Here is a 24,592-nt window from a genome sequence, read left to right as displayed (position 1 = left end):
GCGCAGGGCGGGGATGGGGGGCCGGGGGAAGAGGGGTGTAGGGGAGTAGGCGATGGAGAGCTGCCCACGTGGCCAGCCAGGGGCAGCCCCTTCTGCGATTGGCTGGGAGCGGGGGGGTGGAGCCGGTGGGAGGCCGAGTCCTCCTGGGAGTGGGGCCCGCGTGGGCGCCTTGGCTTTCCACAGCCTGTCTGCGGCCGGCCTGGCATCAGGTTTGACTTTCGGGGAGCGGTCTGGGGGTTGGGGGACAGGGGCTGCGTGGCCTGGCCCGACTCTTCCCGAGGACCTCCGAGCCTGGCTTTAGAGAGTCGGGGGCATTGCTTTCTGGACTGGGTCGGAGCGCGCAGACCCCGGGTCTGGTGCCTAGAGGTCGGCTCCATGTGCCGCGGCCGCCGCAGGGCCAACGTGGCAAAAAAAGGGGGAGCCCCCGATGGGAAGGGGCCAGGCGGTCCCCTACTGTTCTGGGCGGAGAAGGACCCCTTCCCTGCATAGCCAGCACCCCTTCCTTTGCCCACATCGCCCAGGTGAATCTCTCTAGAGCTTTGGAGCCCTGGGTGGGGAAAGGCAGGCGCCCAGAGGACAGGGACAGACACCTGGCATCCTGGGAGCCACGATACTTTGGAGTTCCTAAAGGCCCTCATGCACCTGCCCTAGAGGCCAGCAGATACCGCCACCACTGTGGTCCTATGGCCGGAATGCCTCCTTAGAATATTCATCCCGGGATTCAGGAGAGGGAGCTTCGAGGCTTAGAACAACGGATATTGCTCCTTGTCCGCAAAGGGGCACAGGATCCGGAGTGAAGACAGGCCCTTTCCGCATTATCGCATTATCGCTTTGTCAGTCTCCTTAGCATTCTGAGGCTTTATGGCAACAGATGACGTTTGCATAGCAACTTAACGTTCACAAAGCGCTTTGTTGCTGTTGTTTAGTCAGTCTTGTCAGATTCTTCCCAGCCTTATGGGTCATATTGGGCCAGGGGTTTCCTTGGGAAAGATATTGGAGTGGTTTGCTATTTCCTTCTCCACTGGATTAAGGCAAACAGAAGTTAAGTGACTTGCCCAGGGCCACCCAGATGGTAAGTGTCTGAGGCTGAATTTCAACTCGGGTCTTCTGACTCCAGGCCCAGCTCTTTGTTCAGTGAACTGCCTTGCTACTTCCCTACTTTATTAGATGCTCATAGAAACTGGTGAGGTAAGCAGTATAAATATCCTCAATTTTCAGATGAGGAAATCAAGCAATAGAGTCTTTACGTGACTGAGTACAGATTGGATGTAGCAGAGCTAGTAACTGAGAAAGCGAGGACTTAAACTCAAGTTTTCTGATACCAAATAAGTATCCTCAGTTTAACAACTCAACTGTCTCTTTGGAGGAACTGGGATGGCTTGGGCTTGGAGGTTTCATGAAGTTATGTCTTTAGAGTTTGTAGTTGTAGGCTCTTCTCCTGGGTTACCTTCTTTTAAAAAATAGTGGGTTTTTTTGTTTTTTTGTTTTTTGCTAGGCAATGGGGTTAAGTGGCTTGCTCAAGGCCACACAGCTAGGTAATTAATAAGTATCTGAGGTCGAATTTGAACTCTGGTACTCTTGACTCCAAGGCGGGTGCTCTATCCACTACACCACCTAGCTGCCCTGATATGTTTTCTTTTTACAACTCTTTATTTTCCAGTGTATTCTTCCCTTCTTCTCCACCACCTTTCAGAAAACTTCCCCTTATAATAATAATAATAATAATAAAAAACTTTTAAAAACAGTTTAGCAAAAGTAACCAACATGTCTAATATATGCAATCATACCTTTACCTTATTTCTGCCATTTTTTGCCATTTTGGGAACAGAAAAGACTCAGTTTCCAAAGCTGTAGGCTTTCCTGTTTGGGTCAGTGGACTTTGTCCCCAGGATAACTCTTTAATTAACCATTTGTTGGGTTTATAGAATTAAACTTCTGTGCTTTATGGTGTATAATGTTTTTTGTTGTTGTTGAAAAAAAGTACTGAAAGTGTCAGTACTTAAATTTTAGGGAAGCTCAAATCAAACTGGCATTTCATGCTATTTCTCTCTCTCTCTCTCCCCAAACCACTCACTCAGTTCAGCCTGCAGGTTCACTTGGCAGTCTCTTAGGATGAGAGTGGTTTTCTTGACATCCAGGCTATAACCTCATTCATTCTGGACAGGTTTCTGCATAGGTTGAAGGAGGATGTCTCTCTCTTCCCCTCTTTCTGTAATTGCAGAAAGCTGGGAGGGGAAGATCCTTAGTTTCTCTTTGATTTTGACTGGTAAGGAAAAAAAATGAAACTAAGAGAAGCCTCTTTTGCATAGTTCAAACAAACAAACAAACCTGGGAGGGGGAGACTTTGGGACAAACAACTAATCCCAGAAAGCACTTAGCATCTTTTCATTTTTTGTGAATTCAGGGTTGGAAGATGTTTGATGCCTAAGGGAGGTAGTATCTTCCTCAGTTAAACTAGAAATCCAGGGAGAGGTAGGAATAGGAGACTTATCGGTAGATGTTGGCTAGGTGGTTGACAGCAGCAGAGATATTGTCCTCTGTGCTTAATGGTTTCAAGTAAAGGTTCCTGCCTTATGAGATCCTTCAGTTGGGAGACAAAACATAAATGCTAAATGGTTGTTGAACGAGAATTCTATACAGTCCCCAACTACTGCCTTGCCTTACTAACTATTGTGTTAAAGAGATAATAGAAATTTTTGTTTCAAAATACCTGAGATAGATCAGCCATTAAATGGTACTTGAATTGGTGGGTGTAAGTCAAGACTGAATTAATAGCTTCCTATCTCCCATTTTTGAGTCTGTTAGGGTAAAACTTGCCATCTAGATTTTTTTTGTTGAAAAAAGTACACACTGGTGGTCATCAAGTGCAGCAAGGAATTGATGATGAGCCATTAGTCATCCCTTTGGTTCTTTTTCCCCCTGGTGTAGGAATGCCAAGGATTATATACCTTTCTTTTTTCTTGCTTGAGAAGATAGAAGAGAAAGTAATCTGTATTGTTTCCATCTATAGAAGGATCCCCCAAAGTGAAATGCTACTACCTTTCAGCACTGTTAACAGCCCTACAACAGCATTTTCTTTCTTTCTAAAAAAATTCATTTATTTAAAATTTTACAAATTTTCCCCTAATCTCACTTTCCTCTCCCCACCTCCCCCATATAAGGCAGTCTGTTAGTCTTTACATTGTTTCCATGATATATATATATATATATATATATATATATATTTTTTTTTTTTTTTTTGCAAGGCAAATGGGGTTAAGTGGCTTGCCCAAGGCCACACAGCTAGGTAATTATTAAGTGTCTCAGACCAGATTTGAACACAGGTACTCCTGACTCCAGGGCTGGTGCGCCACCTAGCTGCCCCTATATATATATTTTAATTAAAGGTAATAGTCTTTGGTCTTTGTTCAAACTCCACAATTCTTTTTCTGGATACAGATGGCATTCTCCATTACAGATACCCCAACATTGTGCCTGATTGTTGCATTGATGGAATGAGCAAGTCCATTAAGGTTGATTATCATCCCCATTGCCATGAGGGTGTACAATATTCTTCTGGTTCTGCTTATTTTACTCAGCATCAGTTCATGCAAATCCTTCTAGGCTTCTCTGAATCCCATCCTTCCTGGTTTCTAATAGAACAATAGTGTTCCATCACATACATATACCACAGTTTATTAAGCCATTCCCCAATTGATGGATATCCACTAAATTTCCAATTCTTTGTCACCCCAAATAGTACTACTATGAATATTTTTGTACAAGTGATGTTTTTACCCTTTTTCATGATCTCTTCAGGGCATAGACCCAGTAGTGGTATTACTGGATCAAGGGGTATGCACATTTTTGTTGTCCTTTGGGCAACAGCATTTTCTTTCAAGGAGAAATGTTGTTTTAAAGAAGGTAGCTTTGATGTATAGTTGGAAAGAACATTGAACTAGAGACCTGGAGATCTGAGTTCTAGAGCATCTGGCTGTGTCCTTGGACAAGTCAGTTCTTTCTGCGAATCTCACTTTCTTCCTTTGCAAACTGAGGGGGAAATTACACTAGATGAAGTTTCCTTCCGTTTCTAACATTTTATATTTCTAAAGGGAGGAAGAGCGATTCTGTTGGTCCCATATAGGGGGTGGGGTAGGAAGGGTTAATCCATAAGTCATTTGTTTTATTTCTTCCTGATCTAAGCTAGACACCTCTGAGCACCATCTGTGTAAATATTGTTCCCTTGGGTTGACAGCTAGGCTCAAACTGCCTTTACTTTGTTTTTTCCTTGAGGGCAGATTGTGGTTTTTATTTTTTGAATATTTTCCCCAGTATTTAGCAAGGTACATATTTATTATACATGGCTTACCATGGTCCTTACTGGGTCCTTTTATCCTCTACTATCTCTCAAAGTCTGTCCAAAGTTCATATTAGTTCTTTCCATGAAACTATTTATCCATCTCATTCTCTGCTGTCCCCTTCTCCTTTTGCCTTCAGTCTTTCCAAATATCTAGGTCTTTTCCAGTGAATTTCATCTTCTCATTACGTGACCAAAGATTTAGGCTTCAGGTTCAGTATTTGCATAGAGTGAAAATTAAAAAAAAATTATATTTTATTTTAATTTCTTTTTGAATTTTACAATTTTCCCCCAATTTCATTTCCCTCCCCCCCAGAAGACAGTCTGATATCTGATAGTCTTTACATTGTTTCCATGCTATACATTGATCAAAATTGAATGTGTAGGGGCAGCTAGGTGGCTCAGTGGATAGAGCACCAGCCCTGGAATCAGGAGTACCTGGGTTCAAATTTGACCTCAGACACTTAATAATTACCTAGCTGTGTGGCCTTGGGCAAACCACTTTTAACCCCATTGCCTTGCAAAAAAAAAAAAACCTAAACAAATTTTAAAAAATTGAATGTGTCGAGAGACAAATCATATCCTTAAGGAAAAACTAAAATATAAGAGATAGCAAAATTACATAATAAGATAACTTTTTTTAAATTGAAGGTCATAGTCTTTGGTCTTTGATTCAGATGGTATTCTCAGATACCCTATAATTGTCCTTGATTGTTGTACTGATGAAATGAGCAAGTCCATTAGGATTGATTATCAATCCCATGTTGCTGTTACTATACACATATTCTTCTGGTTCTGCGCATCTCGCTCAGCATCAATTCATAGAAATCCTTCCAAGTTTTAGAGTGAAAGATTTTACATGAATTCTGTAAGATTTTGAGTTTCAAATTTTTCTTCCTTCTTTCCTCCCTTCCCACCCTCCCCCTTCTGAAAATGGTAGGCGGTTTGATATGATTTATACATGTGCTATCATGTAAAACATACTTCCATATTAATCTTAGTCATGAAAGAAGAAACGGATCAAGAGTTAAAAATAACCATGAGAGAATAAAGTAATTGAAAAAATATGCTTTGATTTGCATTCAGATTCCATCTGTTCTTTATCTGGGTATAGATAGTATTTTCCTTCAGGAATTCTTTGAACTTGTCTTGGATCATCGTATTGCTGAGAAAAACTGGGTCATTCACAGCTGATCATCACACAATGTTGCTAATATTGTATACATTGTTTTTCTGCTTCTGCTCATTTCACTATCAGTTCATATAAGTCTTTGCAAGTTTTCCTAAAATCTGTCAGTTCATCATTTCATATTGTACAATAGTAAGCCATTACATTCATATAGCTTATTTGGCCATTCCGCAATTGATGGACATTCCCTCTCTTTCCAATATTTTGCCACCAGGTAAAGGGCTGTTATAAATATTTTTGTACATGTAGGTCCTTCCCCTCTTTTTATGCTCTCTTTGGGATACATATCTAGTAGTAGTATTGCCGGATCAAGGGGTGTACAAAGTTTTATTGCCCTTTGGACATAGTTACAAATTGCTCTCCAGAATGTTTGGGTCAGCTTGCAACTCCTCCAACAGTGAACATGTCCCAATTTTCCCACATCTTTTCCAACATTCAATTTCCGTCATATAGGTGAAAAGTGGTGTCTCAGAGTTGTCAAACTGTCTTTCCTGCCCATCACCCACCTGAGATAATGCTTAGGACTAGGATTTCACCCTTAGAAAATTAATCAATAAACATTAGGGCTAGGCATTTTGTTTTGGTAGGTAATAGGAATGCAGTTATTTCTGTTGTGTTACAAAGAATGAAACAATAACTGGTTTCAAGGAGCTTACATATTAATGATTGTGTGTATAAGTATAGCACCTGGCCTTGGCAATGCCTCATTAACATTCCCTGGATTGGTTTGTTCACTTTAACCTGTCTTTACCTAGGCAGGTTGGTTCTGCAGCTATAACTCAAAAATATCCTCGAGATCCTAGGAATCACCCTTTTGTGTGGTGCTATATCCCTTTTACTAACCACTGTAGCTCCTGAGTTCCCATTGTTGTGCTTTCTGTTTATAGGGAATCAGTCTATATGACATTATATTAAATGTTATATTAAAATTATATTTTATAAATTGCAAAGACATAAATAATATATAAAATTATGTAGACATATTAAAATATAAAATATATTTAAGATAGAGCAAAAGCAAGAATAATTATAATATTCATGTTACTCAGTATGAAGTAAATGCAAGAATAATTAAAGCATTGTGATCCATCCATAAACTTGGGTCACAGCCTTCCATTAATACATCTCCATGTTTGTGGTGAAGAGTAGACCCAGAAACTCCCCCCCCACCTTTTTTTTAGTAAAAACTTTTTTTAAGCAAAATAAAAGTTGATTTATTTACAATAATACACTCTCCCTTCAATAATTAAATATAGCACTAAAATAGAAAAGTTCCATTATTAATATAATTTACATTCCATTAGAACAGGCTGCAAAGTGTGGACAGTTGTCTCCTCTTCAGTCAGAGTTGTACAAAGAGAATCAGTCTTCAGCAAACTCTTCAAACTCAGCCTAAATGGTGTCAGAACTTCCTCAAGGAAGTTCAGAGACCACAGATATGGCCTTTTTATCCTTTGTAGAGTTAGAAATGAACTGCAAGACTGTGAGTGAAGCTTGACCTCAACCTCAGCCCCAACACACTGGGGTTTCTTACTCTATCCTGAAGCAATGGGTTTGGAATTGCTTGCCTGTGGGTCCTTCACCCCAAGGCTAATTCCTAGTGACTATTCCACTGAATGTCACATAGTCCATCTGGTGGGGTGGTTCTCCATAAAATAAGAAAACATACAGTGAAATCTTTTCTATCGTGGAATAGGAGGGAGACACATGAATGGTAAAACCCATGGGAAAACTTGGATGGGGACAAGTTATAATTCTCATTTTCGTCAGGCTCTGATATCCTTTTTCCCATTAGGAATCATCTGTACCATATGAAGCAACTTCTCTGCTTTTGGTTCTCACCACTCTCCTATTGGGCATATCAGCTTCTCTTTTTGCCCTCAAACTGATGAAACATTGGCAAGCTCTTTTAACTCAGTGGTATGAGAAAGTATAACTCTCTAATGGCTCTAGTGATGTGCCATTCCTTTCAAATAGATAATTGCAAAACTCTTCAGGTTGACTCTTTAGGGTTTGTAGATAAATAAACCCAGTCACTTCTTCATTCAACAGGATTTTGCTTTGTCTGACTACCTCTTTGCCTTTTCTCACAGCAAAGCACTGCTGAATTCATTTTAGTTTCTATTTGCACTGCAAGCAATCCCAGGTAGCTCTTCCCTCAGCAGGATTGTATTTTGTCCAATCAGTTCCAAATTTCTCTTTCTCCCTCTTGAACAAGAGAGGGCAGTAGAGAGCAACCAGCTATACCTCAGAGAGTTTTTACCTTTCTCAATCTGTAGTAACTAGCGGAGTGCATGGTTGGTTGGTTATTGTCTTTCATTCTCGAAGTGGACAAAAATGATACCACTCTGTTGGAGTCAAGATACGGTTTATCTGACTGTGGCTGATCAGATTAATTAGGTTCTACCACAAGTCAGACACAAATAGGCCATGTGAACATTTGGGATGGAGATTAAATGTTTGCATCTTGCTTTTCTTTTGAGCTACTGCAATTCTTCTTTGCATAGACAATAGAGTGCCTTCTTTGATGTGGGCATGGCATATTGGGCTTGTGCCCGATGTCATGAAATTGATTCCAAAGTTCTTCAGAGAGACCTTTAGAGTGTCCTTTTATTGTTTCTTCTGTCCTCTTTGTGAGTCTCTTCCTTGTTTGAGTTCTCTCTAAAATAGTCTTTCAGACAAATGTACCTTTGGTATTTGAACAACACTGTCAGCCCATTTCACTTTCTATAGTAGTGTTTGAATGCTTGGCAGTTTAGCTCAAGAAAGGACCCTGATCCTTCTCTTGGAAAAATGGTCAACTATCTGAAAGCCAATGTGGCTTCAGAAAGGACTGAGGAATGGTCAATATGATATTTACTGCCTGACAACTTCAGGAGAAATGCTAGGAGCTGAACAGGGGTCCATACACATCATTTGTTGATCTGACCAAGACCTTTTATACTGTCAATGAAGGCTAATGGAAAAGTATGTCAAAATTTGATTGTCTGGAGAAGTTTATCAGTGTTGTACCTTAGTTTCATGATGGCTTGCTTGCTTGGGTTCTGGGATGCTGCTCTTGCATTTTCCTTAATTACCAATAGAGTGAAGCAAGGTTATGTGCTTGCTCCCATGCTCTTTAGCATGACATTTTCAGTAATGTTGTCAGACCTTCTTTAAGGACTAACATGGCGTCAAAGTAAGCTATCAGAGTAATGGTAAATTTTTTTAACTTGAAAAGTACATAGTGAAGTTCAGTTTTCTTCTATTGAGCCTCCCAGCAACTTCTTCAGCATTTTTTTCAGACAATCCACAAGGCAATAGCTTTCTTCTTAGAATAAGCTGAAGCCTTTTCCCTGGCTTATTTACAGTTGTTATTGCTGTTTTAAACACTCTTATTTTCTCAAACCAGAGATTATTAGTGATCTATGACTCTTCTTTCCTTTGTGAGATAAAATTTATTAATTTCCCTTTTCTGACAGTTATGAAGTCAATAGTCCTTATTTAATTTTGTCATACTTCAAATTGTTACTGGATTTTCCTCTTTATAAGTTATAATTTCTCATCTTCCAAAAAACAGTCACATATAAATAAGCTGAAGGAACACAATGCTTTGTAGTCATCATTACCTTAGTCATTTTTTCTGCACTCAAACAGGTCCTTTCACTACATTCATTTGAGGGGCAGCCCTCTGTTTTGATCTTTTAATTATCCGTGTCTCTTCACATTTTTGTACACCACTGTTCTTTTCATGCTGTTTTCTTTTTTAAAAACAAATTTGTTATTTATTTTAAGAAAATTTTGAGTTCCTGATTCTCTCCCTCCCTTCATGTCCCTCCCCCATCCATTGAAAAGGCAAGTAATATATTATCAATTAGACATGTGAAATCATGCAAAATAAATTTCCATATTAGTCATGTTGCCAAAAAAAGCAGGAAAAAATAAAATGAAAAAGTTACATTTCAATCTGAACTAAGAGTTCATCACATTTCTCATTCTGGAGGTAGATACGATTTTTCATCATGAGTCCTTTACAAATGTCTTGGATCATTGCATTGATCAGAGGAGCCAAGTCTTTCACAGTTAATTATCATTATAATATTGCTGTTACTGGGTACAGTGTTCTCCTGGTTCTACTCACTTACCTTTGTATCATTTCTAATTTTCTGCTTGTCATTTCTTGTAGCCCAGTAGTTCAGTTATTTCAGTCATGACCTCATTTGGGTTTTCTTGGCAAAGTGGTTTATTATTTCCTTCTCCAGCTCATTTTACAGATGAGAAAACTGAGGCAAAAATGACACAGGAAGTACAATCAGAGGCCCAGCACTGTATTCACTATGCCATCTATCTGCACAATAGTGTTCCATCACTTACATATACCACAATTTGTTCAGCCATTTCCCAATTGAAGGGCATCCCTTCTATTTCCAATTCTTTGCCACCACAAAAAGAGGTACTCTACTCTTACTACTTAATACTCTTACACTACTCTTAAGTATTTTTGTACATATAGATCTTTTCCCTTTCTCTTTAGTCTCTTTGGAATAGTCTTAGTAGTGGTATTGCTGGTATTCACAGTATTTCATACAAAGGGTATTCACAGTTTTATAGCCCTTTGGATATAATTGCAAATTCTTCCCCTTTCTGCTCCTTTCAGCAGTTGAACTGTTCACATGCTAAATGGGCAGGACTCTACAATATCACATAGAATTAATATAATAGCTTACATTAGTATATAGAATTAATATAAAAAAGATAGGAAGGAGAACTAGACCATTTCTTTGGTAAAGGAAATTCCCTTTACTAATGCTGCTGGTAAGCATCTTCTCTGCAACTTAGTCTTAGAGAATAAACACAAATGAATACAAAGTAATTAAAATACAAGGAAGGAAGTGACAATTGGGAACATTGATACATGTTTCATGGAGAAGGTAATATTTGAAACTATGTCTATAAGGAAGAGGAATTTTTTGAACTGAAAGTGAGGAGAGATTGCATTCTAAGTATGGGGATCACTAATATAAAAGAATAAAGTTTAGAGATAAGTATCCTGTAGAGAGAAAGCCAGACTGGCTTGATCACAGAGTTCAGTATGGGACATAATATACAATGAGACTGAAAAGATAGACTGGGACCAGGTTATAAGAACTTTGATTATTGAATTAGATCTAATTTGAGCAGAATTTGACAGTTGAAGATCAGATAGTGGGGAAGGGCAGTTAACAGTGGGAGTGGTTTTGAACTTCCAACAAAAGATTTGTATTTCACTCAATTCACAAGTCCTTCACAACAGTAGTACTTTAGCCATAAATAATAAAATGGATATCTGTAAAGAATTATGAATGGGAAGAGAATGGAGTCAGAGTCAGTTGCCTAGTAGGGAATTTTATTTTTGTCAACAAACCTCTTTTGGGAGACCACTGTCCTGCTAGTGATTCTCAGTGTCTAAAGTTTAGATGGTTTAAGGGATGGAAGTTTAAAGTGTTGTACCCTAATATCTAAGTGGTCACACCTGGATTGAGCAAGCCCTATGCCTCTGTGATCCTTGAATCAGCCCCCAAGGATGTTTGGCTAACCACATCTGTCTGTCTTAATTTTTTTTTTATATCCTAAGTGAGAAGAGGTAGACAGGAGTGTTCTTGCTTAGAGGTCACAGTTTTGTGGAAGTAGGATCTAAGGAAAGAACATAAAGTTCTGTCCATCCCCCTCACTGTCCAGTACCTAATTTATTCTTTTTTTTATTTTTAGGTTTTTGCAAGGCAAATGGGGTTAAGTGGCTTGCCCAAGGCCACAAAACTAGGTAATTATTAAGTGTCTGAGATCGGCTTTGAACCCAGGTCCTCCTGACTCCAGGGCTGGTGCTTTATCCACTGTGCCACCTAGCCGCCCCTACCTAATTTATTCTTAGAAGTGAAAGTTCAGAGGCAGTTAGGTGATGCAGTGGATATTGCATCTGGCCCTGGAGTCAGGAGGACCTGAGTTCAACTACGGCCTCAGACACTTAATAAACACCTAGCAGTGTGACCTTGGGCTTAACCCATTGTCTTGCCAAAAAAAAAAAGTGAAAGGTCAGAGAATAACAGGAAGTAGGCTACCTATCCCAGGGTCCAAATCCATTTCTGGAATGAGACTAACAAGAAGTTATTCTCATAGGCAACTCTGCTCCCTTTAGACCATAGTTTCTTTCTTTTTTTAAAAAAATCATTTATTTAGGTTTTTGCAAGGCAGTAGGGTTAAGTGACTTGCCTAAGGTACTCTCCATTGCACCACCTAGCTGCCCCTAGACCATAGTTTCTTAACCAGCAGGGAGGGGGTTCCTGAATTTTTTTTAAAATGTATTTTGATAACTGTATTTCCAAAAAATTGGTTTTGAGGGGGAAATTTCTTCTCAATCACTTTAAAGACATTCTGAGAAGAGAGCTGTAGATTTCACCTGACTGCCAAAGGAATTCATGACACAAAAATGGTTAAGGGACCCCTATTATAGACTAGCTCAAAAGGTTGACCTATAGACCAAGAATCTGTTCTGGTTCTGAGCTCCTGAGCTGGTGATCTTTCTTGAACACCAGTTCCATTCCTAGAACTGCCTTTTGTTTTTGGGACAACATATTGAATGAGTGAAGACTAGGGATATATCGATTTGGAGTGTCATATCTGGAAGGGATTCTCAGGATTTTCTAGTCCAACATTCTGTTCTTACAAATGAAGAAGCATAAACTCAGAGGGAAAGTGTTTTGTAATTATTAGACACTTAGTAAATATTTGTTGAATTGACTTGTCCTTAGTCCCTTAGTTATTCATTGGAAGAACTTCAAATAGAGCCAGATTTTCTGAATTCCTGCCTAGTATTTTCTTTCACTAGATTATGTAAAACTAGACCTGAGGAAATTGTTGATAACTTAACTGTCAACCACCAGTTAAAATTTTGAATGCCTCTTATATTCATTGTCAGGAAAACAGTGACAGCCTGTGTTACCTACTAATAAATACAGACACGACATGGTATGGTGAAGATCCCTGCATATGATTAAAGTTATAGTAAATTTTGCCACTTCCTAGCTACTTGAACTTGGATTAATCATTTTACCTCTCTAAATTTGTCTCCTCATCTATAAATTAGGAATAATGAGGTAATGGAAAGAGCTTTGAACTTGAAGACTTTGAGACTTGATGACTTTTATGAGACTTGGTTCCCTCATTTGTAAAATGGGTATAATACTTAGACTTCCTGTCACACAGGATTATTGGGAGGAAAACACTTTGTAAATTTTGAAGCACTATATAAATATCAGCTATTATAACATCTCTGTCAACAATGTGAAGTGTTGATATGCCTACTTGTTGGATGGATGAACCAAGATGAGGAGATAGGGTCTCTACCTTCACTAGGCTGACTGTCTGGTTAAGGAGGCAAGATAGATTCACATGAAAATGTGACAAATCTTTCAAGATTTAGGTAATGTCAATGTCCCAGGCATTTGAACATTAAGTTATCAATGATGACTAGCTTGTGTTAGTCTGACTCTTATTACTTTCTGATTATTCCTATTTCCTTCCATTCATGTAAATGTAATTCAATTCAACAAATATTTGTTAAGTCCTACTCCTTTGAGACATCATGTAGGCAGTAGGACTACAAAATAGACACACACATGCACACACACACACACACCACACACACACAATGAATTTTTATACTCTGTTGTGGGAAAACAATACATGTATAAAAAATAAAATATAAAATATATAATATATGTAGGGAAACAGCACATGCACCAAAATATATAAAAATATATATGTATGTATATATACATTTATAAACATATGTGTGTAGTAAATTTCTGGGGGAATTAGATCAATAGGACTGTAATCAATAGGTAACATTTTTGAGAAGCACTAATAATGTTCATTTTATTAATAGACCCTAAGCAGGGCACATGATCAGTCACTATTCCTGTCTGGTAGGCTGGCTCATTTTTGAAGGGGGAGGCATGTTTGAGATACTCCGAAGGGAACCTCCACGAGGACAAGGACTATTTTTCATTTTGTCCTTGTCTCTTTGGTGCCCAGTCCAGAGACTTTCCTGCTTATTGGCTTGGATTAAGTGCTATTCTTAGTTCACTTTTTTAGATGTCCTATATTTTCCAGTGGGTTGGGCAGCTATTTGATGCAAAGGATGGCCTTGAATTCCAGAGAACAGAAGTTTGAATTCATTCTTAGATAGTTGACATTTACAAGCTGTGTGATCTGGGGTAAATCACTTAACCCTTATTATCTCCCATCCAAGATCATCTCTGGTTGCCCTTATTCGTGTCTGGTCATTATACCCAGTTGGCTCTGGAGGAGAAAGTGAGCCTGAGAACTTAGCACAGAACCCTCCTCACAAAAAAAAAAATCAATTCATGTGCTTGTTATGGCATCATCTCCCCTGATGTCATGTTTTTCTTCAAGAACAAAGGACAAGGCAACTAGTTGGTGCAGTGGATAGAGTATTGGCAGCACCTGAGTTCAAATTTGGCCTTAGACACTTAGCTGTGTGATCTTGGGCAAGTCACTTAACCCCATTGCCTTGTTTAAAAAAAAAAGAACAAAGGACAAACATCATCACATTCTCCAAACCATTCTGGTTCTTCAAGCTTAAGATCCACTTTCTTTTTGAAGCCTTTCTTGGCTGATGTAGCTCACATGAATGGTTCCTTTTTCTAAACTTAGTCTATAGGGTTTATACTCTAGACCTCCAGAGCTTTCTAGATTATTCAAAACATTCAATCAATATATATTTTCATATACCTATTATGTGACTGACATTGTACTGGGGGAAAGGACAAAAGTGATAGAGTTCTTACTCTTTTTTTAATTTTTTAATTTTTTTAGGTTTTTGCAAGGCAGATGGGGTTAAGTGGCTTGCCCAAGGCCACATAGCTAGGTGATTATTAAGTGTCTGAGACGGGATTTGAACCCAGGTACTCCTGACTCCAGGACCGGTGCTTTATCAACTGCCACCTAGTCACCCCTAGAGTTCTTACTCTTAAGGAGCTTATATTCTTTCAAGGGACATTTATATATGATCTAAATCACTTTTTTTTTAAGTTTTTGCAAGGCAAATTGGGTTAAGTGGCTTGCCCAAGGCCACACAGCTAGGTAATTATTAAGTGTCTGAGGTTAGATTTGAACTCAGGTACCTGACTCCAGGGCCGGTGCTCTATCCACTGACACCTAGCTGCCCCTTTATACATGTAATCTAGGTGATTCTGAGGGGTGGGGAAGGAATTACCTTCTGGAGATTATTTGAGGTAAGCAAAAAGGTCAATTTGATGGATCAGAGAATATGTGAAGGGGGGGGTTATTGTGTCATAAACCTGGAAAGGTAGAATGGAGCTAAAACAATGGATGTCAAACAGGAATTTTTATTTGAACCTAGAAGTAATAAGGAGCCCTTGGAATTTATTGAGCAGGGGAGCTGTCCTTTTAGGAGTCTCATTTGGCAACCACTTGAAGAATGCATAGGAAGAAAAGAAAAAGGAGACTTGAGACTAATTAAGAGGCTATTGGAATAGTCTAAGATGGTACTAGGTAAGGAGGACTTGAACTAGAATAGCAGCCATGTAAATAAAAAGAATCAGACATAAGAGATATTGTGAAAGGAGAATCAGCAAGACTTAAGGAGTGAGGGAGAAGGAGGATGAGTTGTTTTCAACCCTCCTCAGACTCAGAAGAACTCCAGGTATTGCCCTGGAATAGGGATACAATTGAGAAATACCTGAGCTAGTGAGAGTAGTGTTGTGGGCTGTTGTGTCATACCTGTCTCAAGACTACAGTCCACAAGGCGGCTAGGTGGCACAGTGGATAAAGCACCGGCCCTGGAGTCAGGAGTACCTGGGTTCAAATCCGGTCTCAGACACTTAATAATCACCTAGCTGTGTGGCCTTGGGCAAGCCACTTAACCCCATTTGCCTTGCAAAAACCTAAAAAAAGAAAAAAAAAAGACTACAGTTCTGATAAAATTCTTGTGGGAACTGTACAATTCTGAATTTGCAAACCTGGGTGACTGGAAAGATGATGACCTGTGACAAAAATAGGGGAGTTAGGAAAAGGGGTTGGCTTAGGGGAAAGATGATGAGTTCTCATTTTTTTTTAATTGAAATTTTATTTTATTTTTTCCAATTGCAAAGGTACTTTTCAACATTGATCCATTTGCAAATTTTTTTTAAGTTGCATATCTCTCTACCACTCTACTTTCTCTCCTCTTTTCCATGGCAATGAACAATCTGGTACAAATTATACATGTATAATCATGTTTAATATATTTCCATATTAGTTATTTTATGAAAGATGAATTAGAACTGAAGGGGAAAAAAAACTGTGAGAAAGAAAGGAAAAGCATAAAAGAAGTTTTAAAAAGGGAACACAGTGTGTTTTGCTCTTCATTCAGACCAAACATGGCAGGGGTGTAATGCAAGTGTCAGGCCATACCAGCATGAGGTGATTGACATTTGAATCATCACTTCAGAGAAACATCCTGAGTGTCCTCTTCATTCTCCCATTTCCCAGTTCTCTGCTTCTGAGAGAGGAAGATGGAGGGAGATTTGTCCAGCTTCAATATAGACACTCCCCGATGGGACCAGGGTACCTTCATGGGTCGATTGAAACATTTCTTCAACATCACGGACCCTCGTACAGTTCTTGTTTCAGAGCAGACACTGGACTGGGCCAAGATAATGGTTGAAAGTAGCCGGTGAGTATCCATAAGTCCCCCTTGCTTGTGCAAGGGCTGGAGTCAATTGGTATCCTGGATGGTTAGAGATGCAAGGTAAAAGGTGGAAAACAGATTTGTTGGAGACTTTGAGGAAGCTTATTTGTCTCTTCCCCTTGCTTGGGGGCTGAGGGCTATAGGCATGGTGCTGTACCTCCCGGTACCAGCCAGGAGCAGCTGCTGTATGCTAAGAAGCTCTACGATTCAGCCTTCCACCCTGACACTGGGGAAAAGATGAACGTGATTGGGCGGATGTCATTCCAGGTGCCAGGAGGCATGGCCATCACAGGCTGTATGCTCCAGTTCTACAGGTGGACTTGGCTGGGGGTGGTTAGGTGGGGAGGGACTCCAGGCCATATTCCCAAATGGGGAAAGGTTGTATCTTCCATTTTAATCTCTAGCAACTTTAGAACTGTTGACCCTGATCAGGGATGGGATATGATGTTCTTATTGTTGGATGCTTGACTCCTCCTCTCTTCCCCCTTTTTTCCCTTGATAGAACAATGCCTGCAGTGGTTTTCTGGCAGTGGGTGAACCAGTCTTTCAATGCTTTGGTCAACTATACCAATCGGAATGCAGCCAGCCCCATATCAGTCAGGTAATTACTGACTCCTTCCCAGCTCCTGGGAATCAGTGTTGTGAGGTTTCTTCACAGCTCCTTGATTCCAGGAGTAGAGGATCCCCTAGAGTCTGTCCCAGCAGGGACAGTTGAAACATACCTACCCTAATGTTCTTCATTATTGTGGAGAAGAGTGTTGAGGGCTGCCATCTTCCTCCTCTCTCAAGGCCAACTTTCTCTACTGCCTGGTTTCTGTGTCTTTGGTGATTCAAGGCCCAGTTACTTCCATCATATCTTGCTCCTAGTCCTGCCCACAGCATCTCTTTCCTCCTCTAGGCAGCTAACTGTGTCCTACTTCACAGCGACCACCACAGCCCTGGCTACTGCCCTGGGGCTTAACATGTACACCAAGGTATGCCACCAGGGGGCAGTAAGGTCCTGGGGAAATGGCTTGGGTGGATGTACTGGTGGGGTTACTACAAATGAGCTAGAGCTGGGCCTGGAAGACAGGTGTTGGGATGGAGAGTCAAGGGTTTCTTTAGCCTAGCTCCTTGGGGAAGAAAAGGAATGTCCAGACTTGGGTTTTCTTCCCTGTTTCTATATAATCCCTAGGATTTGTAGACCCCTAGGCCTTGCTCCCTTCTTCCATAGACTGACTTCTCCCACTGTCCCTACAGAAAGCCCCTCCCTTGGTGGCTCGATGGGTACCCTTTGCTGCTGTTGCTGCTGCTAACTGTGTGAACATCCCTATGATGAGGCAACAGTGAGTAGTGTTCCCTTTCCCACTTCCTTTCTGGGCCCCTTCTCAAATGATCACATCTATAGTTTTATTTATTTGTCATATTCTTTCCTTGAGGGAAAGGTTTGGTTTTTATTTTGTTTTTGTATCTCCAGTGCCAATACTTATTGGATTGGATTGTTGGACAACAGGGAGAAATTTGACACTCCTTGTGTCTATGTGTGTGTGTTTATACGTGTTCTGCTTCCCAGATGTACAGACCAAAGAAAAACTTAAGAAAGGGTAAAAATGGGTAAAACAACAGAGAGCATCTGAAGGAAATCGATGGAGGACAGATTATCACCAGAAATGAGCAGACTAGGTCATTTGGGTTGTAGTTGGATCCCAAATTTTATGGCAGCTGAGTTAAAGAGAAGTAGTGAGCAATGAGGTTTTATTTCTGATGATTGAAGGCAGACAGTAACCATCCATCCATGTCTAGGGAGCTCATCCATGGCATCAGTGTGACTGACAAGAACTGTCAGGAGTTGGGTCAATCACGGGTGAGTTGGAGGCATCTGTCTGTGTGTTTGGGGATGAAGGTGGTGGGGGAGGAAGCCAAAATGCCTTCCATGTGCCCTGATCCCTGAATTTGGGTAATAATTTATACCTCCTTTCCTTCTGCTTTTTTCTTTGCTTATGAGTTAGCCTCTCTAATACACTTCGCTCTCATGCTTGGCTATCCATAGGGTCTCTTATGGGGGTGAATAGCTAGCCTTTGGGTAGTATTAGATTTAGCTGTGGGCAGGTAGGTGTTGGTAGATGTAGTAGTCTGCCCTGGAGTCAAGAAGCCCTGGGCAAATCACTTAACCTGTTTGCCTCAGTTTCCTCATCTGTAAATCAAGCTAGAGGAGAATATGGCAAAGTACTCCCATTACTTTGTGAAGAAATTCTAAGTGGAATCACCAAGAGTCCGATTTGACTGAAAAACAACTAACTTGAACGATAAAGATGTAGCTGTGGTCTTCTGGTAAACTTTCTCCTGCATATTTTGAATTGGTCTAAAGGGCTATTGTGCTGGTGCCTGCTCGCTGCATGCACGTGGAATAGGTTGGAATCTAGGGTCTCTGATGGTTCTTTCCCGTTATTCTTCCTGCTCTCAGAAAGCTGCAGTCATTGGCATCTGCCAGGTGATCATTTCCCGAATCATCATGGCAGCTCCTGGAATGAGTAAGAACTTAAGAGCTACCCCTCCCCTGGGACAAGCCCCACTGAAGAATGGGAGAACTGAGAAAGGGGTGGGGATGGAACCTGAGTTTTACACTGTCGTATTGGTTTTACTGGGTCCTGAGGATAGGCAGCTATCTTCTTTCCCATGTGGTCCAGGGTTGGGAGTGAGGTGAGCAATGTGATAGAGTCAAACTATTTTCTTTTTCGCATATAGCCTTGAGATTTGGCCTTAGAACACCAAGAAAAAAAATAAAGGAATAATTAGTTTATTAGTTTGATTTCAGAAGGGAATTTGGGGAGGGTTTAAAAGGGATGCCCATCTCCTACTTAATTCTCTTTCTTTTCTAGTCTTACTCCCAATCCTCATGGAAAGACTGGAGAAGTTGACCTTCATGAAGGTGAGTGATTCACATTATTTTGAATTTAAAGCTAGAAGAAATTTTTGAGGCTATTATGTCCAACTAATTTATTTTATAGATGAGGAAACAAAGGCTGAAAGAGGTTAGGGACACATAACTATTAAGTATTTGAGGTAAGTTTTCTTTGGGGGGGGTGAGGCAGTGAGGGGGAGGGGCAAACGTCTCACTCATTGACACATAGCTAGCTAGTAAGTGTGTCTGAGGCTGGATTAGAACTCAGATCGTCCTGACTCTATCCATTGAATCATCTGGCTATCCTGATCTTGATTTGAATACAGGTCTTCCTAAATTCACTCTCCACCTCACCACCTCAGTGTTTTTTCTCTTTCCTCCTCCTCTTCATTATCCCAAACAAACCTGTGTTTAGGGATTCTTAACTCTCCTAATTATTCCCTAGTTTCTACAACTTAATCCCCTCTTTTCCTCAGCATTATATGCTAGGACTGGGTTCACAGTTGACATTTTTTATATATTTCTTCTCCTGGTATGGTTTCCAGCCTTTTCAGAAGAATGAAGGGTCCATATGATTTCTCTTTACCCCACCTCCCCACAGGCTGTCTGTCCCTATATTTCCGCAAGGAAAATGGTGCCTAGATCTCTTTGCTGAAAGCTGGACAGAAAGTCATGGAAGCTTCATCCATCTAAATGTCTGTTTTTCTTTCAGAGAATTCAGGTTCTGCATGCCCCTCTGCAGGTGATGCTGGTTGGGGGATTGTGAGTATCCCTTTTTCTGGCTTGTATTCTCAGGCATCCTGGGAGGGACATTCAATCCACATTTCAGACAAGACTATGTTGCTCAGTTGTATAATATGCATTTAATCTTTTTGGAAAGCAAATGATGGCAGAGGTGGCCTCAAGGATAAAGAGGGCTGTCTGGACTGTCTGGAGAAATAAGTAGCAACTATCAAATCTCACAATACCCTTTAGCTCCATAAGCTTCCACAAAACTTTTCTTTGAGCATAGCTAGGCAGAGAGAGTTGGCAGTGACTTGGCACTGGTTCAGTCAGTACCATGTTGATCTGGCCAAGCCTAGTATAGCAAATTGAATTCATGACTCCCTTCTTTCCATTCTCTCCTTCTGCCCCATCCTTAAGGGCCCAAGGAGTATATGGAACCTTAAATCCTAGATATCAAATTGGCACTGTGGTTACATATTTAATCACCATCACAATTAAGTCATGGAAATTAGCACTTTCAGACTTCTTTTCCTAGTATCTTTAATAGGCAGGGGCCTGGTCCTGTGTTTCTTTGCTTGTCCTGTATTCTTTTATATTAATTAGGAACTGGAAAGCAATAAAATTCTCTTGGATGTCAGGGTTGGATATGTGGGTACTTGAGTGGAAGAAAGGAAAGACTGAAGTATCAATTATGAGGGTAACTGGACTCTTGTGAGCAGGAGTTGGGAATAACTGTATATTTTTCCCTTTTACAGTCTGGTCTTCATGGTTCCTGTAGCCTGTGCCATCTTTCCACAGAGATGGTAATTCTTAATTTTTCCCTTTTAGTTTTAGTATGTAGATCTTTCTCCATTCTTGCTTGTTTTAGAATTGGAAAGGGCATTGGAGGAGGTAGTTTAATCCGATTAAAGAAGAAAACTGAATCTTAGAAAAGGAAAGTGACTTGCCCGTGGTCATACAGGTGGCAGATAGCAAAGCTGAAACTGAACCTGGGTTCTCTGACTCCCAATTCCCTCCTCTTTCATCTTATAGCCAGAGTTCATCTCAGACAGGGCATTCAGCTTAAAATTCTATCTCCTTGATATTGTGTGACTGATAAATGAGACAGCTCTTGCCTTTGGAGCTGTCTCGTTAGTTCAGGTCTTGGGTAGGGTACATACCCATGAGACCAGGTAACAACAGGAAATCCCTTGTCATTACAAAGTCATTAGTCACTTTGGTTTGAAAACTGGGCTTTGGAACTAAATAAGTAGGATGATAATCATATTTGCAACTGAACAATTACTGACCAGGATTAATCTTTGAAAGTTGCTCTTTGTCCACAGTTAGCACAGCCCCCTCCTCTTTCCTCTTCCTGAGCGGTGCTATTTCATACTTGAATTATTAAAGGCATCACCCTTCTTTTCTCAGTGAGATGGCGGTCTCACATCTGGAACCTGAACTCCAAGACTCTCTCAGAGCTAACTATGGAAACCAAATATCTTTCGTCTACTTCAACAAAGGACTCTGAAGTATCTCTTTTTCATCTCCTGGCTACCCCAAAGCTCTCAGAACTTCCTTTCTCCCCTCCCACTTCCCAACAAAGCATAAAAGCCAGGCTGAATTTGGGGGTGGTCTATGCTCAAGTCCTGCTCTTTCCACTGCAGGCTGCTAAGGTCAGCCTGTAGGGGATAGAGCAGGGAATAGTAAAGGGGCAGAAGCCAACATCTGAGTGACCAACTGTGAGGGCTCTATTCCCCCAGACCCTACCCTAATTTTCATGCCATATGGCTCAGACACATCATCAGCCTGTACATACCTAGAGTCTCTGGTCCATTTTGGAGAAAGGATCTTCTGAAGTGTGAGTAAAGGGGATGAAAGGAGTTCCCTGATATTGTTTTCAAGACAATGGGGATTGGTCACAGTTTGGATAGGAGACATTTCCTAGTCTAAGAGGAGTAGTGGAGAAATCTCCAAACTTATCCTTCCATAATTCTAACTACATATAGATGTGCTGAAAAATTTAGGGATGCCTTTTTCCTACCTCTGACACTTAATGATTGTGTGACCCTGGGAGAGCCATTTAACTTTTCTTAGTGAGCATTTCTTATCCATAAAATGAAGTTAATAATACTCAAAGTAGCTACTTCACATGGTTGTGAGGATCAAATGAAAAGGTTGATCAAGTGCTTTGAAAGCCTTAAGCATTCCATAAATGTCAAATTAGTATTACTTTTTCTATTCCTACCAAGATGGTGATTTTGTCTTAAATCTGCTGGGCTGTTCTGACTAAATTCCATGCAGACCTTTGGCTGCCAAATCCTTGCTTGTTGAAATTCCCCCTGGGGATGCAGGTTCCGAAGCAAGACTTTTTATGACTGAGATTATAGATAGTGCCTGAGGCCATTGACTTTGGTCATTATATTGGTTGATTGTTTCGATTGTAACCTTTCCATTGTTTTTATTGCTATTTGAGGTGGAAGATCACCTATTATTATTTTTTTTAAATTAAATTTGTTAGCTTTGAATGAAAGTTCTCCCCAAAGTACCTATGTTTTTGGGTAGGTATCAACCAAAACTTCTAAGCAGTGCATTGATGGAACATTTCCTAGTCTTATCCTTCCCTGGTCTTTGCCAAGAAAATGATGCTGAATAGGAAAGGGAAGAATGATATTGATATTAAAAAAAGATTATTCATTGAAGTACCTTTATTCTTCCAGCCTTCCCTGCTTTAGAACTTCCAACAAAAGGCTGAACTGCTGTGAGTGGTTTAGGTCATTTCTTAGTTCTTAGGAGCTGACACAGACAAGAATTTTGTTTCATTTTTTGTCTCTTGAGAGGATCTTAATTGTGAATTGAATAAATCTTTTAAAATCTCTTCAATAAAAGGCCTAAACATCTCTCTTTTTTCTTTGGTTTTTGCAAGGCAGTGGGGTTAAGTGACTTGCCCAAGGTCACATAAGTAGACAATTATTAAATGTCTGAGGCCAGATTTGTACTCGGGTACTCCTAACTCCAGGGCTAGTGCTTTATCCACTGAGCGACCTAGCCACCCAAAATTTCTCTTAAAGGTGATCCAGTCATCTCTTCCTAGTATGCTTTGGCCTCTCTCAGCTTGATGAATTCTCTCAGGGTGGTGTGGAAATCCAGAGCCCTTTGCATCTGACATAGTTAGAAAGAGAAAAGGGAAAAACCTTGATTGGGTTCTTGGAATCTCTCACTTTCCCCCCTTCTCCCCCCCCCCCCCATATCCTAGAGAATGGAGCTGGGTTTTTTGGGTTTTTTTTAAGCAGGAGTGAGAAAAAAAATAAGCTTAACTTCAAGCTATAATGGCAGGTTTTAGGCAGCACCTTGCAGCATATTCATTTTGATCCCAGGGAGGGATCCTTGATTTCTAGAAATCTTTCCTAAACTTTAGATTCCTCCCTAGTTTCCTACTTCCCCAGTTTTCTCTACAAGTAGTACTGCCCCTTTACTGGCCCCTGCTTGTTACCCTGAGATTACTCTTGCTCCTATTCTCAAAGCTTGCCAAGAAAAAAAAATCCTGGTCTACATGATATCATGAAGAGTTATTTTTATTCTCATTTTCAAGAATCCAACTTCTCAGATCAGGAGTTAGCACAGTTTAGGATGTGTGAGCTATTCCTTTATTTCCCTTTCATCTGTCCCAATAGAGTTCAGGAGATAGTAGCAAACACACTGAACCTGGAGTCAGAGACCTGGATTCTAGTCCAAATCTTCTGCAAGAACTTGAACAAATTACTTCCTCTATTTCTGTATGTGTCTCCGAATAAATGAGAGGATTAGATTTGTAATGTAGTGACAGATCACTATATTTGGAATCAAGAAAGGTGGATTTGAATTTGAACTTTGCTATTCACTGTCTGACCTTGGCTAAGTCACAACTACTCTGTTTGTAAAAGAAGTGAATTTGGCCTGGATGTTCTCTAATATCCTCTCCAACTCCAATTCTGGAAGGATTAATAATGGAAATAATGGAAAGTAAGGATGAGATCATCTTATCATTTTTGTAATTTTTATGATTACAAAGTTCTTTGTATAAATTACCTTGCTTGATCCTTTATAATCCTATGAGGTGTAGTTAATGGCAAATATTATTATCCCCATTGAATGGATGAAACTATAGATGAAATTTAGAGAGTGAGAACCTCAAAGAATTCAGGTAGTAGGAGTCTTTACCAGAACCAAGGTTGATGAGGATAGTTCTGTTCCAGAAACATCACTTGGGATCACTTCCCTTCACCCAGACTGAGTCCATGGACCTGTCCCCCTTGTTCTAGCAGCCAAAATAGTTTGAAAATCCCTCTTATGTAGGGATGTCGATTTTAAGTTTTCGTAGTATTTTCACAATTCTCATTTGTTTCTCATTATAGCTTTATTAGAAACAAATGAACTTAAACAAAAAAACTTAAAAAGGCAGGTATTTCCATTTTACAGTCAAACTAAGATTCAGAAACATGATTTGCTCATTTAGTTGGAAGATCTGAGACTTCATTAAAATTCATCAAGTTTCATCCTTAACCTGACTTTACTGATAAGAAAACTTGCTGAAAGCGATAGAGTGACCTATTTAATCAAAGAACTAAAACCGCCTAACTCAACAAGTGGCAAAACCGGGGTTTGAATCCAGGTTTTCTCAACACAGTATTATGTAGTTTCCCCCTAGAAAAGTTCCGGCTAACTCTATTAAAACTGTTTTTATTCTTGTCCTGTCTTGTCCTATCCTTGATC

At 40.1% G+C, this 24,592-nt stretch overlaps 3 protein-coding genes across 3 annotated transcripts in view; 2 read left to right on the top strand and 1 right to left on the bottom strand.

Moving 5' to 3' along the window:
* The window catches only part of ARL3 (ARF like GTPase 3), a 32,176-nt gene extending 31,333 nt beyond the window's left edge, over positions 1 to 843 (bottom strand). The window contains exon 1 of the mRNA XM_074233812.1: positions 591 to 843. Coding sequence (XP_074089913.1) covers positions 591 to 638 — 48 coding nt within the window. The 5' untranslated portion in view covers positions 639 to 843. The remainder of the gene's footprint in view (positions 1 to 590) is intronic.
* Positions 87 to 24,592, top strand: SFXN2 (sideroflexin 2). Its single transcript, XM_074233811.1, has 12 exons — positions 87 to 209; positions 16,056 to 16,239; positions 16,398 to 16,568; positions 16,757 to 16,855; positions 17,153 to 17,228; positions 17,494 to 17,579; positions 18,037 to 18,097; positions 18,698 to 18,764; positions 19,113 to 19,162; positions 19,848 to 19,897; positions 20,617 to 20,664; positions 21,272 to 24,592. Exons 2-12 carry the CDS (start codon positions 16,079 to 16,081, stop codon positions 21,369 to 21,371), a joined length of 969 nt encoding a protein of 322 aa, XP_074089912.1. The 5' UTR covers positions 87 to 209; positions 16,056 to 16,078; the 3' UTR covers positions 21,372 to 24,592.
* WBP1L (WW domain binding protein 1 like) overlaps positions 19,867 to 24,592 on the top strand; it is a 91,940-nt gene continuing 87,214 nt past the window's right edge. The window contains exons 1-2 of the mRNA XM_074233809.1: positions 19,867 to 19,897; positions 20,617 to 20,664. Of these exons, the coding sequence (XP_074089910.1) occupies positions 20,662 to 20,664 (3 nt within the window). The 5' untranslated portion in view covers positions 19,867 to 19,897; positions 20,617 to 20,661. The remainder of the gene's footprint in view (positions 19,898 to 20,616; positions 20,665 to 24,592) is intronic.

Source organism: Macrotis lagotis, chromosome 4 (genome assembly GCF_037893015.1).
Source record: "Macrotis lagotis isolate mMagLag1 chromosome 4, bilby.v1.9.chrom.fasta, whole genome shotgun sequence".
NCBI lineage: Eukaryota > Metazoa > Chordata > Mammalia > Peramelemorphia > Peramelidae > Macrotis > Macrotis lagotis.
Note: the sequence above shows the minus strand (reverse complement) of the source record. Positions and strands in the feature narration are given on the sequence as shown.